The sequence below is a fragment of the Achroia grisella genome, unplaced genomic scaffold (genome assembly GCF_030625045.1).
Source record: "Achroia grisella isolate CSIRO2021 unplaced genomic scaffold, CSIRO_AGI_Agris_v1 utg327, whole genome shotgun sequence".
Taxonomy (NCBI): Eukaryota; Metazoa; Arthropoda; class Insecta; order Lepidoptera; family Pyralidae; genus Achroia; species Achroia grisella.
The window spans coordinates 2,618,102-2,634,817 of NW_026712799.1; the positions used below are offsets into that span (position 1 = coordinate 2,618,102).

General features: G+C 30.6%; 2 protein-coding genes across 2 annotated transcripts; both read left to right on the forward strand.

Moving 5' to 3' along the window:
• Positions 1-5,231: 5,231 nt before the first annotated feature.
• Positions 5,232-7,552, forward strand: LOC131843597 (cytochrome P450 6B6-like). The gene is made up of 2 exons (XM_059192268.1): positions 5,232-6,626; positions 7,256-7,552. Exons 1-2 carry the CDS (start codon positions 5,267-5,269, stop codon positions 7,420-7,422), a joined length of 1,527 nt encoding a protein of 508 aa, XP_059048251.1. The 5' UTR covers positions 5,232-5,266; the 3' UTR covers positions 7,423-7,552.
• Positions 7,553-8,438: 886 nt separating this feature from the next.
• On the forward strand, positions 8,439-10,777 carry LOC131843594 (cytochrome P450 6B6-like). Its single transcript, XM_059192266.1, has 2 exons — positions 8,439-9,827; positions 10,480-10,777. Exons 1-2 carry the CDS (start codon positions 8,468-8,470, stop codon positions 10,644-10,646), a joined length of 1,527 nt encoding a protein of 508 aa, XP_059048249.1. The 5' UTR covers positions 8,439-8,467; the 3' UTR covers positions 10,647-10,777.
• Positions 10,778-16,716: the final 5,939 nt, after the last annotated feature.

Sequence of the window (16,716 nt, forward strand, 5' to 3'; positions counted from 1 at the left end):
CATTGCACTTCAATATTTACAGCGCTTTCAGTTATACGACCGTCTTGAAAGTTCCGTCCGCTCCAGTTATTCCATTAAACTTATTTTCAGAGTTCAACAGTTTTCAATACTTTAAAATTCCCTGAAATTGTATAACTTTGACTTAATTTTTAACGTACCCTAAAGTTCGTATAAAGTTATAATTAACATTATATATACTATTAATCATTGAGTTTGAGCTCAGCTAACCTGCTTAATAAAATTTAAATGTTCCATATATAATGTCAACATATATATAATAATATATATTCATATATATTAATGATGTATATCCATATTCCTTCGATTGACATTTTTAACTTTCTTATTGTGTGAACTCAATCGATACAATTAAATAAAAGAAACAGACTCTAACTTACAACTTTTATTGGTACTACAATTTTATAATACGAAACTTACTTCAATTGCCTATACTGCAAAAATATGGGAATCTTGAACTAATGTCAAGAGATAAATGGGAATAAATTATATATCTATTAAGTAAAATCTCTATTTTCCATAACCTACAATTGAAAATTTTATCAAGCCATTGTTCATTCATTATTAAATTAATTGAAATTTTATCTGGAAAGTTAAATTCTGTTAAACATGTTTAATATTTATCATCACTTATACTTTATTTAGAGAAGGAGTGCAGAATGCTATTTTTATTTAATATGCTTTTAACATAATGTACTTTTATCATTAAATCAATAATAAAAATTCTTAATGCTGGTTCAAAAATGTCCTTGTATTTTTCGTTAGGGTCAAATTTCGACTATTGAGCAAGCACTAGGTAAAGTTTTGACACACTCTGATGCTTAATTCTTCGCTTGACTGAGACATTACATTGCAAGATTTTATTGTACTATAATGATCCCAAGCGAACACAACGATCGTAGAGGGAGAAACTTTACACATCTTGTAAGTTCTTAACGGTAATGTTTTGTAAGTAGATTCTTAAAACTTAGGTTATTTTGAGGGCCACAAGTTCAACAGAAAAAAAATAAGGTAAGTACAGATAAACAATAAAATACAGTTTACTTGTTCAACAACTTAACTTATAACTTTACTTGTAAGGGATTATATATTAGATCTTGATAAGACTGCTAATGTTTGCGACACCAGTATACTGCAGTATCTCATATGCAGTATATATTAATAATAAAATATAAATAATACAAAATATATAACCTAATATATGGTGTAGTGTACGCACTTACACTCATAAATTATTATATAAGTTAACACATAGGTTAGCCGTTAATTTAACACGTTTATGTAATATTTATTTTAAATAAAGGCAGCCTAACTTACTCCTTATAATATTAGTTAAAAGTGCGTGTGAAAGTCCAGTCATAATCGATCCAGCCCATTCAGAGATTACAAAAAACAGCCAGGGAGACATACAAAAAGTTTTAAATTATTGTATGTTCAGTATACCGCATCTAAGTTCCGTATTTACTTTCACATGCATTTAGTGAAAAGCTGTTAATTTGAAGTTACTAACAGATACTTTAAATTTATTTATTTGTATAGATGCATACCAAACACTTAAGAGATTAGTTTTTTTTTTTAAATACATCTACATAATGGTTTTTTTATTCATTAATATTATTATTCGAAGTATTATTTAGCAATAGAATAGTTATCTGCAGAATGTATGTATAAAAAATTAGAGACTTTGGTATCAATTGCCTTCTATTTTTTTCGCACTGTGAAGTAACTCATCAGGTTGTACAAAATAAATAAATTAATATATTATAATGAATACATTGTATAGTATAATTATTTATACCTCTCATTACATTTCTAAGTGGTAGTTAAGAAAATCACATCATTACGAAATATGATAACAAATACTTACCTATTTTAGGTTAACGCACCAGCCTAAGTACCTAAGCCTATTTAACTAATTGCCAAATGATAAATAATTCGTTAACTATTAGAGAAATTGTAAAATATTAATGTATTCATACATCAGCAAAATGGATGTTATAATACAATGCTTAACACACGGCACTAAAATCAGAGGAATATCGGAATAGGGATGGAAACAACAATTATCGCTTATTTAAGTGTGTGTAATATTTTTCCTAGAAGCAATCAAGTTGATGACTAATGGTAACCGGTTATCGTTTGTATGGACTGCTACACTACGGATATCAGGATTTCATGTGACACCTATCAGAAAAGTCTTGCTCGTATGAGTGATATAACGGGTATAACGTTCCACAAGATTAAGATGTGATTATTGTCCAATTTTATTACTTTGTTATCTTGTTAAATTATTGTAAATTTTTATGTTTCCTTTGTTAGGATGTAGTAGTTTAGAACGTAACGTGCTATCGTCGTCGTCGATCTCTTATTGTATTAATTTACTGGTAAAGGCTATAACAGAATAGCAGAGAGGGTGAACTCACTGCCCTCTCTGAGTTATAGACCGTTTTGCTCCTTCATTACGGGCAACAATTGTATTAGTTTTTGTTTCAGACAAATGAAGATGATGATGATGATGATCATGATGATGATTATTATTATACATACGTATTTAGTCTGCCTAATCTGAATTAGGCAGTGAAACTGATAGGCTAAACAATGATTCCATTGTAGGATCAGCCCTAAAATGGAAGTGTGTAACGAAATTGAGACCTTTATCTCAAAATATGCCCGTCGATCCGATAATACCCGTGCCAAAACTGCTCCAATATTGTTTCTGATTTCAGTATCTTATGTAAACCGTTTAAGTCATTGATCTGGATAAGAGAATACTGAGAGATTATTATACTTCAAGTAAATGAAACACATGTCTACTATCCGAGATAGGTTCAATCTGATGAACATATAACAGAACTTATAATATATATTGACGACCTCGGTGGTCTAGCGGTTAAGCACGCCGCTTTACGATCGATGGTCGCGGATTCTATTCCTCGCACGGCACAAACATTTGTATTCATGAGTAGGGTACTGGCACTAGTAGTCGGCCCCGCACCAGTACTCAGCCTTTTTCGGTTTAAAACCAATAGGAATAGCGCTATAACAGAAAATACCTAATCAAATTATTTTAAATAGCTTCTATGACTTCTCATTGCTAGAATTAAATCCAAACATAATAGCTACGTGGCTGCGAAGTACATTAAATATGAATCTATTTCGAAGTCATCGGCTGACGAGGCGACATGCGGCGTGCGCGCCATTTTTTTATTAGTGAGAAGCGTTCACAGAAATGGTAATTTATTTCATTTTTTTGTTAATTTTAGGCCACATTGTATTAAAATTTACATTAATTAAGACTTTTGGCATTGTAATCAATGAAAAGTATCATGTTTTTCTTAAGAATTATTAAATAATGAAGTGGCCGACTACTGGGTCCCATTTTTATATACATTATTTAGTACTCAACCACCCCTGGCTGACTACTGGTTTTAACGCTGTTTGGCAAAAACCCAATAGTCGGCCACTTAAATAGTTAGAGTTTGTTACATGGCTGAGTACTGGTGACAGTAGACCCAGTGTTCAACCGTCCATATTTAAATTGTTTTTTATATAATTTTTTATACAAAAAAAAGAAAAAAAGCAGCTCTAGATTCTACCAAAAGTAAAGTGACGGAGACTACAAAGAAGAAAAATTATGATTATGATAAGGAATTGATCGTAAAATACACAAAGACAGGCTGTGATTTAGTGGAAATCAAAACAAAATAAAATTAAAATTCTCAGTAATATACTTCTATATCCTGAAACTCCTGACACAGAAACCTGTAAGGAAGATAAGCTAGATAAATTGTTAATCGGCAACTTTTAGAAAGAAGAAGAAGAACTTGAAATCTTTTTAAATACTGATGTTACTAAAGAAGTTTCCGACTGATTTAAATATAAGTTAGATAGGTTTTTGATTTGATTGTTGTGATTGTTAGGGCACAGTTAAGTCCTTTTAGGTTCTATGACCGGACTAATTATTTATTAATGTTCTTAATCTTTAAGCTTGAAACTATTGATCTTAAGAGAGGCTGACCACTGGTGGCAATGTGGCTGAGTACTAGTTTTTGGCGGCTGAGCACTGGTGAAAAGTGCCTTATTTTGTTAAAAAGTATTTTTCACTTTATTAAAGGATAAATTTGTAATTTTTGTTAATTTTGTAACAAAGTTTAATAAATGAGTAAGTTAAATTATACAAAAGACTTTCAATTTACTCTTTCTAATATTTTCTTATATAAGTTTGAACCCAGACTTACCACTAAAAGGCTGACTACTGGTGCCAGTACCCTATGATTGTTTGTATCGGTGTGGGTGTTCTCTATGTATTTATGTATTTATAAAAAAAATATCTATGTATATGTATCAGTTATCTAGTACCAATAACATAAGCTCTAGCTAGCTTAACTTGGGTCTAGATGGCTCTGTGTGAATTGTCTTGAGATTATTATTATTTATTATATATATTATTATATATTATATTATTATTGATTATCCAATGATGGAAATACCGATAAAAACTAAAATTAATTTGCAATACGAGATTGTGAGAGCCCTTCTGAGACGATTTTTTTTTCTGGACAATTCACACTGCTCCATCTAGTCCCGGGCTAAGCAGAGCTTGTGTTATGGGTACTAAACGAATGATATTATTACGTATATATTTTGTAGATACATACATAATATACATTTTATACATACAAAACACCCAGACCGACATAAACAATCATACTTATGAATACAAATATTTGCACCGTGCGAGGAATCGAACCCGCGACCATCTGAAGTAAAGTGGTGTGCTGACCGCTAGACCATTGAGGACGAATCCGAGAGGAATTATTATTTTACTTAAAAGAGAACTTACTTAAGAGAAACTTAAATTTAACTGCTTTAATTTTTATTTCATTTCTAATTTACATTGAAACTTTATTCAATACTATAATAATTACGTACAAGTATAATAAATATATATATAGTGTAAATAGACAATGCCGAAACATATTTTTATCATCACGAGCGACGTATCCCAGTTGTTTACTATCTTAATATATATGTAGGTCGTGATATTTAATCAAACCGAAACCACAAATATAAAAAAAAACTATTGTTGTAATACAGTAGCAGCCAATTAAGACAGGGTAGAATAATGTACACAACTACGATAGATATATTCAAGCGTGCTAATTACTCGACTTCATGTTACTCTCCAAATACATTAACAGTGCTGATCTTAGTCTAAGCGCACGCGTTCGCAATTCGCTGTGGTGTCATGATTGTGTTGTTGTTAATACTTTGTGTTATTTTCATTTATTTCTATGGAACCAAAAATCACGATTATTGGTCGAAGCGAAATATTAAACATGACCCTCCAATACCGCTCATCGGAAATCAATTCCGAAATCAATTTGCATTGAAAAGTATGACCGACATTGCTGTTGAATTATACAACAAATACCCCAAGGAAAAGGTAGTCGGATACTACAGATGGACCACACCAGAACTTATAATAAGAGACCCTGAAATAGCGAGAAATATTTTGAATGTGGACTTTGTGCATTTTTATCCCAGAGGTCTTGGAAGAAATCCGTCAGTAGAACCGTTACAAGCCAATTTATTTCACGCTGATGGTGATACTTGGAAACTTCTAAGACAACGAATGACATCCGCATTTACTACAGCGAAATTAAAAAATATGTTCCCGCTAGTCGTAAAGTGTGCAGAGAAGTTACAAATTGTTGGAAAGGATATTGTATCTCGTGGAGGAGAGTGTGATGTTCGCGAAATAATGGCACGTTTCACAACTGAATTTATAGGAGCTTGCGGATTTGGTATTGAAATGGATACCATCAATAATGAACACTCATTATTTCGGGATCTGGGTAAACTTATTTTTAATAGAACACTTAAAGACGTTGTGAGATTGATGATATGGGAAGGTATTCCAATAACCAGAAATTATATACCTGTTTTCAATGCTGATGTTGAAAATGTTATAGAAGATATCGTTACAAAAATAAGAGCTCAAAGAAATTATAAACCATGTGGCCGAAACGATTTCATAGATCTCCTGTTAGAAATGGAAAGTAAAGGTAAAATTAAAGGTGAATCTATCGAAAGACGAAATCCTGATGGTACTCCAATAGAAGTGGAAATGGAAATGACACTTAAGTGTATGGTAGCACAGGTATTTATATTTTTCGCTGCAGGTTTTGAAACATCTTCCTCAGCCACAAGCTTTATGTTACATCAACTGGCTTACAATCCAGATATTCAGTCAAAAATTCAAGCAGAAATTGATGAAGTATTATCAAAATATGATAACAAATTGTGCTACGATGCAATAACAGAAATGTCTTTACTTGATATGGCGTTCAAAGAATCGATGAGGATGTTCCCTTCACTTGGAAATCTGAATAGAGTATGCTCTAGACAATACACAATTCCGGAACTGAATGTGACAATAGACCCAGGAGTTAAGATCATAATTCCAATCGAAGCTATTCAGAACGACGAGCAATATTTCGATAACCCCAAAGAGTTTAGACCTGAAAGATTCACACCTGAAGCAATAAAAAGTCGCCACCACTATACATACTTGCCATTTGGGGAAGGACCGAGGGCTTGTATAGGTGAGGTTCAATATAATATTATATACCTTTGTATGAATGATCTCTTATTTTAAATATTGAATATAGTATTTGTATTAAAAAATGTTTAAAATATACCCACTTTATTTATAAATTATTATTCCTCGAGTATGCTATGCTTGTTATATAATAAACTACGTAGCATATTCGTCATAACATTCAATTTTTATTGAATAATAGCTGCAGCCACGGTTACACCCACCCAAAATTTATAGCCCATGTGTTATTCTGATGTATAAGCTATATTACTGTAAAGTTTCATCAAAATTCGTTCAGTAAATTTTGTGTGAACGATTAACAAACTTCCAACAATCCATACTCACAAACTTTCACGTTTTCAATATTACTATAGTGAGATATATAATTTCTATTACGGTTTTACCATTCATCGAAGAAACGAAACATATCATACTATTTCTGCTTACTATCGTCAAGTATGCCTATACCGCTGAAACTTTGTATGTATTTCCATTTAAGTAATTTTCTAATTTCATTAGAATCTTTAATAAAATATTCCTAAATATTGATTTAACTACATGTTATATATAACATATAGTTAAATAATACTAGTATGTTCTTTCATTATGTAAATTATCCTTAAACTATTGCAGGTGCTCGTCTGGGTCACATGCAATCACTGGCAGGTCTTGCAGCCATCTTGCAGACATTCACCGTTGAGCCCACGAAGGCGACTCTTAGATACCCTATTGTAAACCCTCGGTCTAATGTCGTGCAGGCAATTAAAGGAGGACTACCGCTCAAACTGAGCTTTCGATGAGATTAAAACTGTTATAATAATTATTATGACAATAAACTAACTAATGTACTGTTTCTTATTGCGAAGACAAAAATATTGAATAGACCTAATAAAGATTTTATTTCACTACAAAGTGAATTACATAAATTATTCCGACACATAATGTCGTTAATTATGGATTTTATCATTAATTACATAAACAGTTATTACATTATTATGACTTTAAACGTGATTTATATGACTATTATTTATATTTTGACATAATATTGACTATTTAACTAATTGTAATATAACAATAAATAAGTAAACAATTATTACATTTTATTTATATGTTTTTGTTTATCTGTAGAGTCTTACTTTATAAGAATAAAAATCATTTACAGTAACTACTGGAATTAAGTTGATATATTTTAATGTATCTTTGATATTTAAAATACTCGCATGTATACTTGTATTTTTAATTTGATTTCGCTAAATTATCTTCATCTATTTTATTAAAATTACTTTTAAAATTTACAAGACAACTTATTATATAATAGGCAAGTGAACATTGCTAAACTGAGTTCTAATAACTACTACTAACAAAAATTTTCTGAAAAGTAATGTTGATAATTTCAATAGTTTGATTTTTAATTTCGTAGTTTTTGAATAAGTGCGAACTAGGTGCGAACTTTTTCTGTAATTGTACTACTGCATGTATTCAGAGGAAAAATGTAAGTCTGTGATATCTATCAGTTTTCTAGTGCTTACAGAAACTACCAATGGGACTTCGTTGTGTCAAAGACACTATCATACATTTATTTTTAAGATACATTTATTAAGATACGATTACAATAATATAAATAATATCTGAAAACTAATCAAAACATATGCTCAAACAAAAGATAATATTAATGTTTACACATTTAATCTCTATACAATCAGTAGATTTTTAAGTGTAGATTATTAATTTTTCAAGCTACTTATCGAAATAAACTGTAACCTGTATAAATATACCATGAACGACTGTAAAGCGTCAGTCTATTTTGAAAATTAAACCCACGCGTTATTAAGTAATTGTGCCAATATGATTATATTATTATTGATACTTTGTGTAATTGCAATTTATTTTTATGGCACAAGAAATCACGATTATTGGTTAAAGAGAAATGTCGCTCACGTCCCTCCAATCCCGTTCATTGGAAATCATTTTCGAAATCAATTTGCATTTAAAAATATCACCGCTATCACTACCGAATTGTATAATAAATTTCCGAAAGAAAAAGTAGTAGGATATTACAGATGGACCACACCGGAACTAATAATAAGAGATCCTGAAATAGTGAGGCATATTATGAATGTGGATTTCGTGTATTTTTATCCTAGAGGACTTGGTAGAAATCCGTCAGTAGAACCGTTACAAGCCAATTTATTTCACGCTGATGGTGATACTTGGAAACTTCTAAGACAACGAATGACATCCGCATTTACTACAGCGAAATTAAAAAATATGTTCCCGCTAGTCGTAAAGTGTGCAGAGAAGTTACAATTGGTTGGAGAGGACATTGTGTCAAACGGAGGAGAGTGTGATGTTCGCGATCTAATGGCACGTTTCACAACTGAATTTATTGGAGCTTGCGGATTTGGTATTGAAATGGATACCATCAATAATGAAAACTCATTATTTCGAGATTTGGGTAAACTGATTTTTAACAGAACGTTAAGCGACGTTGTAAAATTATTGATATGGGAAGGTTTTCCCATAACTAGAAATTATTTACGTGTTTTCAATTCTGATATAGATAAAGTAATAATAGATATTGTTACAAAAATAAGAGCTCAAAGAAATTATAAACCATGTGGTCGGAACGATTTCATAGATCTCCTGTTAGAAATGGAAAGTAAAGGTAAAATTAAAGGTGAATCTATTGAAAAAAGAAATCCTGATGGTACTCCGATAGAAGTAGAAATGGAAATGACCCTAGAGTGTATGGTAGCACAAGTATTTGTATTTTTCGCAGCAGGATTTGAAACTTCCTCTTCAGCCACAAGTTCCATGTTACATCTATTGGCTTACAATCCAGATATTCAATTTAAAATTCAAGAAGAAATTGATCAGGTATTACAAAAATATGATAATAAGTTATGTTACGATGCTATAACAGAAATGTCTTTACTTGATATGGCTTTCAAGGAATCCATGAGGTTACTTCCTACTGTTGGAAATCTAAATAGAGTGTGCGCAAAACAATATACTATTCCAGAACTAAATATCACTATTGATCCAGGAGTCAAGATCATAATCCCAATAGCTGCAATTCAAAACGATGAGAAGTATTTCGACAACCCCGAGGAATTTAGACCCGACAGGTTCAAACCTGAAGCGATGAAAAGTCGCCATCACTATACGTACTTGCCATTTGGAGAGGGACCACGGGCATGTATCGGTAAGTCATTAGTTAAAATATTGAACCAATTTAGTAATACGCGAGGGTTAATTAAGTAACAAATTTTAATATATTTTTAAGTTTATCAGTGATAAGGTAGGTATTAGAGGAATAGGAATAGGTGTTGAATTGTAATTCCTATTTCTCTATCTTGAATGCGTAATCTTTTCATAAATTATAATTATAGACGAATTACTTAATTTATTTACAAACTTTTAAGTAATTGTTGACAATTTTTACTTATAAAATTAAATACAACAATTATTTAATATTTTTACATATTAAGGTCAGAAGTGAACTATGAATATGATATATATAAAGTATTTTAAATACTATCTGTATGCTTCGAATCGAAATCGAATCGAATATGCTTAACTGCCAGCTAGTCTGATTATAAATCTAACACTCTTCCGTTAGTTTAACCTGTGGTTTCACTATAGAGGTAGTCGCTTGAATGATAAATATTGATGAAAAAATATGTCTATTTGTGTGTCTTGCAAGTATTTCTCAGCTGAAATAGCTAACCGACCTGTCTGTACTGATAGTTACAAAATATAAATGACTTGCATAGGAGGCCGAAAGGTATATTGTATATGAATAATTTTTTATGTTTAATTGATTTGATTTTACCCTAATGCATTGATATTTACAGGTGCTCGTCTAGGTTATATGCAGTCGTTGGCAGGCCTAGCTGCTGTTCTTCACAAGTTTGACGTCGAGCCAACGAAGAACACTCGTAGGTGGCCCATCATCAATCCTCGCTCTAATCTCGTACCGGCAGTAATAGGAGGACTGCCTCTCAAATTGAGCCTTCGATAAATTTGTAGCTAAATAATGATGATGGTGTATTATATTATTAATTCGACGGCCTCGGTGACCTAGCGGTTTAGTACACCGCTTTACTTCTGATGGTCGCGGATTAGATTCCTCGCTTGGTGTAAACATTTGTATGCATGAGTATGATTGTTTGTATCGGTCTGGGTGTTTTCTATATATATATTATAAAAAAAGATATTTAAGTATTTATATCAGTTGTCATGTACCCATGTCACAAGCTCTTCTTACCGTGGGACTTAATGGCGTTGTATTAATTGTCCAAGGTTATTTATTTATTATTATTTTATTTAATGTTACTATTAGGCGTCTTTATAGATTTTAAATTTAGGAAAAAATTGTAAATAAAACATTTTTGCTGTAATATGTATTTTATTTTTTATTGTGCCTGTGTATATTACACATTCTTTTATATTTTCTAATTATTATAGCGTTCAGTAACTGTAGATTCTATTATTGGTTTTATAACAGAATTGTGTGCATCCACAGTCCTTTTTCGCAATAATGCCTTTACATTAAGAAGCACCATGCCAAAGTAACCAAATATATCTGTCAATGTATTTTTAAATCTTTTGTAGTCAAAAGAATAAGATTATCAAAATAATGACTTATCATTTCTATTGTTCGGGCCATTTCCAATGCAATGTACCTAACTTAACTAAATTAAATTAATTTAAACATTACTAAATGTTTTTACAAACAGTTTTTAAATAAGCATTGTTTTTAACGTACATAAATATTCACCTATACCACCTATACTAAATAGGTGAATATTTATGTATGTTAAAAGGAATAAATAATACTTGTTAATGCGTAATAATTTACGTAATACATATAATACATACGTACTCCATGCACGTACATTAATAACAACAAAATATTAAGTCAGTAGTATTGAATATGACGGCCTCGGTGGTCTAGAGGTTTAGCACACCGCTTTACTTCCGATGGTCGCGGGTTCGATTCCTCGCACGATGCTAAAATTTGTATTCATGAGTATGATTGTATGTCTAGGTATTTTTTACGTATATTATATATGTTTTTATAGAAAAATAATATAAGTACTTATATCAGTTGTCTAGTACCCATTACACAAGCGCTGCATATTGTGAGACTAGACGGGCTCTGTGTTAATTGTCCAGAATTATATATATACATATATATTAAACTATATCAATAGTCCGTAAAAGATTTCGTTCCTAAATTGATTATTTAAACATTAAATAACTGTATCTATTTGAAATAAGAACAAAGGCCCCAAAACATTTTGTACTCATATGCTGATAGTAATAATACTTCACATTAAAATTTCGTTATCAGTGCCACACAAATATCATACTTTTACGCAAATAGAATGAACAAATAAAGTACCGAATAAGTCACCTTACCCTGACAGAAAGGTATATTTGACATTGAAATTTTTTTGTTTATTTGCTATCGCTGTGTTAGGTTGACTAAAAGAAATCTCTTCAAAGTCTCTTAACCTTTGCTTACAATCGTATCTAATTTTATAATTTTTATTAGTGTATTTTTTTAATGCAATAAACAACATACAAACATACATTGTTTAAAGAGAATTTATACAGTGTCATCTGCGTAGGTACTTCTGTCTCAATTATTTAGTCTGTATATAAGTATTGCAATGTACCATGCCAGGTATTCCACCGCGTAAGTTTAATATATCGCTATGATGTACAACTGATCTGACATCATCCTACACTGGTATTCCACCAGGTGATATAAGTTAGAGCAGACAGGCGCACCATTCCATATTAATCACATAATATAAAAAACTAGAGGAATTATTTATGTTATATAATCTGCGTGGGTCTCACTTATATTCTAGGTGCCAAGTTTTTTGTAACCCGTATTTAGATTGTAGATTACAGATTGGCCAGTGAAATTATAGGATAAGAAGCATGATGTATTTTAGACCTCTGAAATGTCCGTAGTGCTGTATATGTATATAGGTCATCGTCCATATACGATAACCATTCACCATCAGACGGTCCGTATGCTTGTTTGACACCATAGTAGATAGTATAAAAAAGGTGACGGTTGCCACTTTACAATAGATGGGTCATCCGCTTTGACATTTTAGTTACATAAAGAAGCAATAATCCTAATACCTTATTATTAATATTATATCGAAAGTTTGTAAGTATGTATGTTTGATACTACTTCACGCAAAAACTACTGGACGGATTTTAATGAAACTTTACAGTTATACAGCTTATACATCCAAATAATACATAGACTATCATTTAAAAATATATTATATAAATAGGGCGAGATATAATAATACAGGTCATGTAAGTGTGATTCAGACGAGGTTGCGCGAGTCAGTTAGTATTTAATATTCAAGTAGTCTTACTGTTTACGCAGTTTTATAACATGTTGTATTTGTGATTATATAACTTAAAGACCTGTTACTTTAATTATAATGTTTACTTGTTCAGTGTCACTTGAGTAAATAATCATTACATTATAAGTAGTAAGAAAAGCAGCATAATTTAAAATTATTAGAGCTCCATGCGTCATTCACGTGATCATTATATAATTGTATATATATATTTTATATGTAGTGCTGGATCGGTCTTTTCTTTTATGATATACATTAATATATATATACATATGCTTATGACTATTATCCCAGATGATGATGTAGTTAGAGGCATCGTCTACTTCATTACATTGTTTTATTATTTTACCAAGGTTTACACTAAATAAAATATTAAAATAACTAACACTAAGTGCAAACTTAGTTATAGGCAACTACAATATTTATATAACAATTTTGTGCTTACAATTAACAATTAATAAACATAATTATTTTTTATTTAATTTTACGCTTTCTTTATATTAATAAATAAGTTGCATTTTAAGTACATATTTGTAACTTTATATAAAATTCAGCACTACTCTAAACAAATTTGCATGATTGTATAATTATTGTCTTCATAAACTGCGATTAAAGTTGTTGGTCATACCTTTGTCTTTAATATTATCACATATTATATATATATATATATATATATATAATATATTATATTACTGTTTGTTAGTCTTAAATAAATAAAAAAAAACATTAGAATTTTACTTAAAAAAATACTTGTTCTGATATGAACTAGAACTTATAATAACTATAGAGATTTTAGCGGAATTTACAATAACTATTACTATATGTATGTATATGTCAACTGACGAATGATTCTTTGAATAAGAGTTGTAGGTTCTCATTAGCCTGTTTAAAGATAAATAAAATCCCAAATTATTTCGTCCAAGATTTTCTACAAATACATACATACACTCTCTGTTTTTGTATTATTAGTATGTAGATACCAATATTATATAGAGGGAGAAGAATTTTGGGACTGGAGAATTTTAGTAAAGTGGACTCATAAGCCACATAATTGCTAGCAATGCATGTTATGTTGACCTCCACGCGGTTCCCCTTGACCATTAAATCGAATCAAATCAAATTCAAGGTTTTTTACATAAAAAAACTAGCTTAAATTTGTCACAATAATCTAACTGACCTAAACTCGTGGTAGTTTTATCATCCTGGACTAATACCCCGCCAGAGTAAACCGTTAACGCAGATGGGCGCAATATTTCATTATCTCTCATCAAAATAATTTATATATATAACATAAATAATCCTGGACAATTAATACAGCGCCATTCAGTCCCACGGTAAGCAGAACTTGCGTTATAAGTCTAGTACACTAGTACTAGACTTGGGTACTAACCCAAGTACAACTGATATAAATACTTAGACAATAATATTTTTTCGCTTCATTCCTTTCATCTTCAAGATATCTTGAGGAATATAGAAACGATAGATAAAATAATAAATAATTAAGGATATCTTGAAAAAAACCCCACACAAAGTCACCTGATAAGCGTATTAACAACAATTTACGGAATTTATAACTAAGTCTATAACGGCCACTGATTTTGTTTACTCTTAGATATAATTGTTTGTCTCGATTAAAGGATTTTCTAATCTATTCTATTGTCTATCTATCTGTTATCTACAAGGAAACTAGGAAACTAACTTCCTATCACGGATTAGATAACTGTTTGTTCATTTAGTTATCTTCGAGGTCTGATAATGTTTTGTAAAATGAATAACATCTCATTAATATAATAAATATGAAATTTTAAAAGATATTTTTTAATTATATTTGAATGTTTATTAGTTTGCTTTAATTATATTAGAAGACTGACCAAACTGTATAAAAATTACAAACCATAATGAATGGCCACAGACTTTTGAATTCACGTGAGTACCTATAACAAATATGCTACTCTAAATCAAAGTGTAAATTCGATACAATACCATCTAACAGCGATATAACCAATATCTACTATACCTAGAGTGTCAGTATTTTCCCTTCATACTTCCCTTGACTTTATGCATATTTTTATATCGCCATATTATTTTAATAAAAAAATATTACGCACTACAAACTTCGGGAAATAGCTATAAACCAATGTGCTAAACAATGTGAACAGTGAATCTATTTCCACGTATCTCTTTGACACTGTGGGGTACATATACATCAGAGATGCCAACTGTACGATAATTCACGAATAGCCCAGTAAGAACTGGTATTCTTGGCCTTTGGTACGAGGACATTTTCTTCCTCCTATAAGTGTGTACGAGATTTTGATCTAAGCAAATCGGTCAACATACAATGATGAACAACGTTAGATAGCCAAATTCGTACTGAGCTAAATTACAAAAGATATATTTCATTATATAATTTACAAGTAGCATATATACATCTAACTGCGAAATATAGATATATATGTAATAAACGTGCAACTGGTTGCCTTCTGTTCTTAAGGAAGATACGAGTATATGAAAAAACCATTTTTAAATCTTAACTAATTTGGGTGTGATTCTTTACCAATATATTACCAATGCAGATGTTTTCAGGTTGGCAACCCTGGTATACATTTTCACGGTCGATTCGATCAATTGCGAACTCCGCTAACAGGAACCCGACGCGTCTCCTTATTGCTTGCAGTTCTATTATTTGTCTGACAAACAATGTGGCCATCGTTCATAGAAAAGTATCTACGGATAAAATAAATTAAAGTAATGCTTTATTGTAAACTAGTAACTCAAGTCGAGTTTGTATGTGACGGATATATATATCTACAAGCAATATATAAACCTTACCAATGAAATATCAAAACTATAAAGCAAAAGGTATTTGAAACCTGTTGCTAGGTTTAGAAAAACACGTTGAGGTACAGACTGGCGAAATTAGTCAATTTGCTAAATAATATTTATAGATATTTTTTGTACTGATTTCTGCTTGTAAGATAACATGATTTATATTTGGTGTATAAAGTAAAGTAAAGTACAAATAAAATTGTATATCTGGTCACCCTTTATCCCCTATCTCAATAAGACAATATCGAAAAGCACTACTGTGACAACATTCATAAATCTCAATAGTCCACTAATACTTCCAAAACAAAATGTTGTAGCAAATATGTGAATCTTACTGCAAGTACATTTTTTCTTAGAAATATATATAAGTGTAAATAGATCTAATGTAAGTGCCTAATAATGATATGACGAGATTATTAAGATGTTATTGTCAAATTTTTATGTTTTCTTTGTAGTAGTAGTAGTAGTAGATTAGAACACAGGACAGATTTACAGATTTTGGACAGATTAGAATGTAAGTGCTCGTCGTTGATTTTATTATATTAATTTACTTATAAAGGCTATAACAGAATCTGCCCCTTTTGAGTTATAAATAGTTCCGTCTCATTTATTAAGTTTCGTTTTTATTATAAGCAGCAATTGTAACAGTTTATTACTTGAGACAAATAAAAATTGTTATTATTATTATTATAAATGTTTAGAATTATGAATTAAATTTTAAATAATTTTTCAATTTTGTATGCCTAATAAAGCAAAACATAATAGCACATAAAATTTTACAATACCAAATATCACAACTATGTTTATCGTAAAATAAATTTAATTTGATTTGATATATAGTAGGTAATATCCTCCTGGTTTATG

Bases quoted from the DNA above. Each gene is read 5' to 3' on its own strand.
- LOC131843594 (XM_059192266.1), top strand. From the start codon at position 8,468: ATGATTATATTATTATTGATACTTTGTGTAATTGCAATTTATTTTTAT. The intron at 9,828-10,479 runs GTAAGTCATTAG...TGATATTTACAG, and splicing joins GGGACCACGGGCATGTATCG to GTGCTCGTCTAGGTTATATG.
- LOC131843597 (XM_059192268.1), top strand. From the start codon at position 5,267: ATGATTGTGTTGTTGTTAATACTTTGTGTTATTTTCATTTATTTCTAT. The intron at 6,627-7,255 runs GTGAGGTTCAAT...AAACTATTGCAG, and splicing joins AGGACCGAGGGCTTGTATAG to GTGCTCGTCTGGGTCACATG.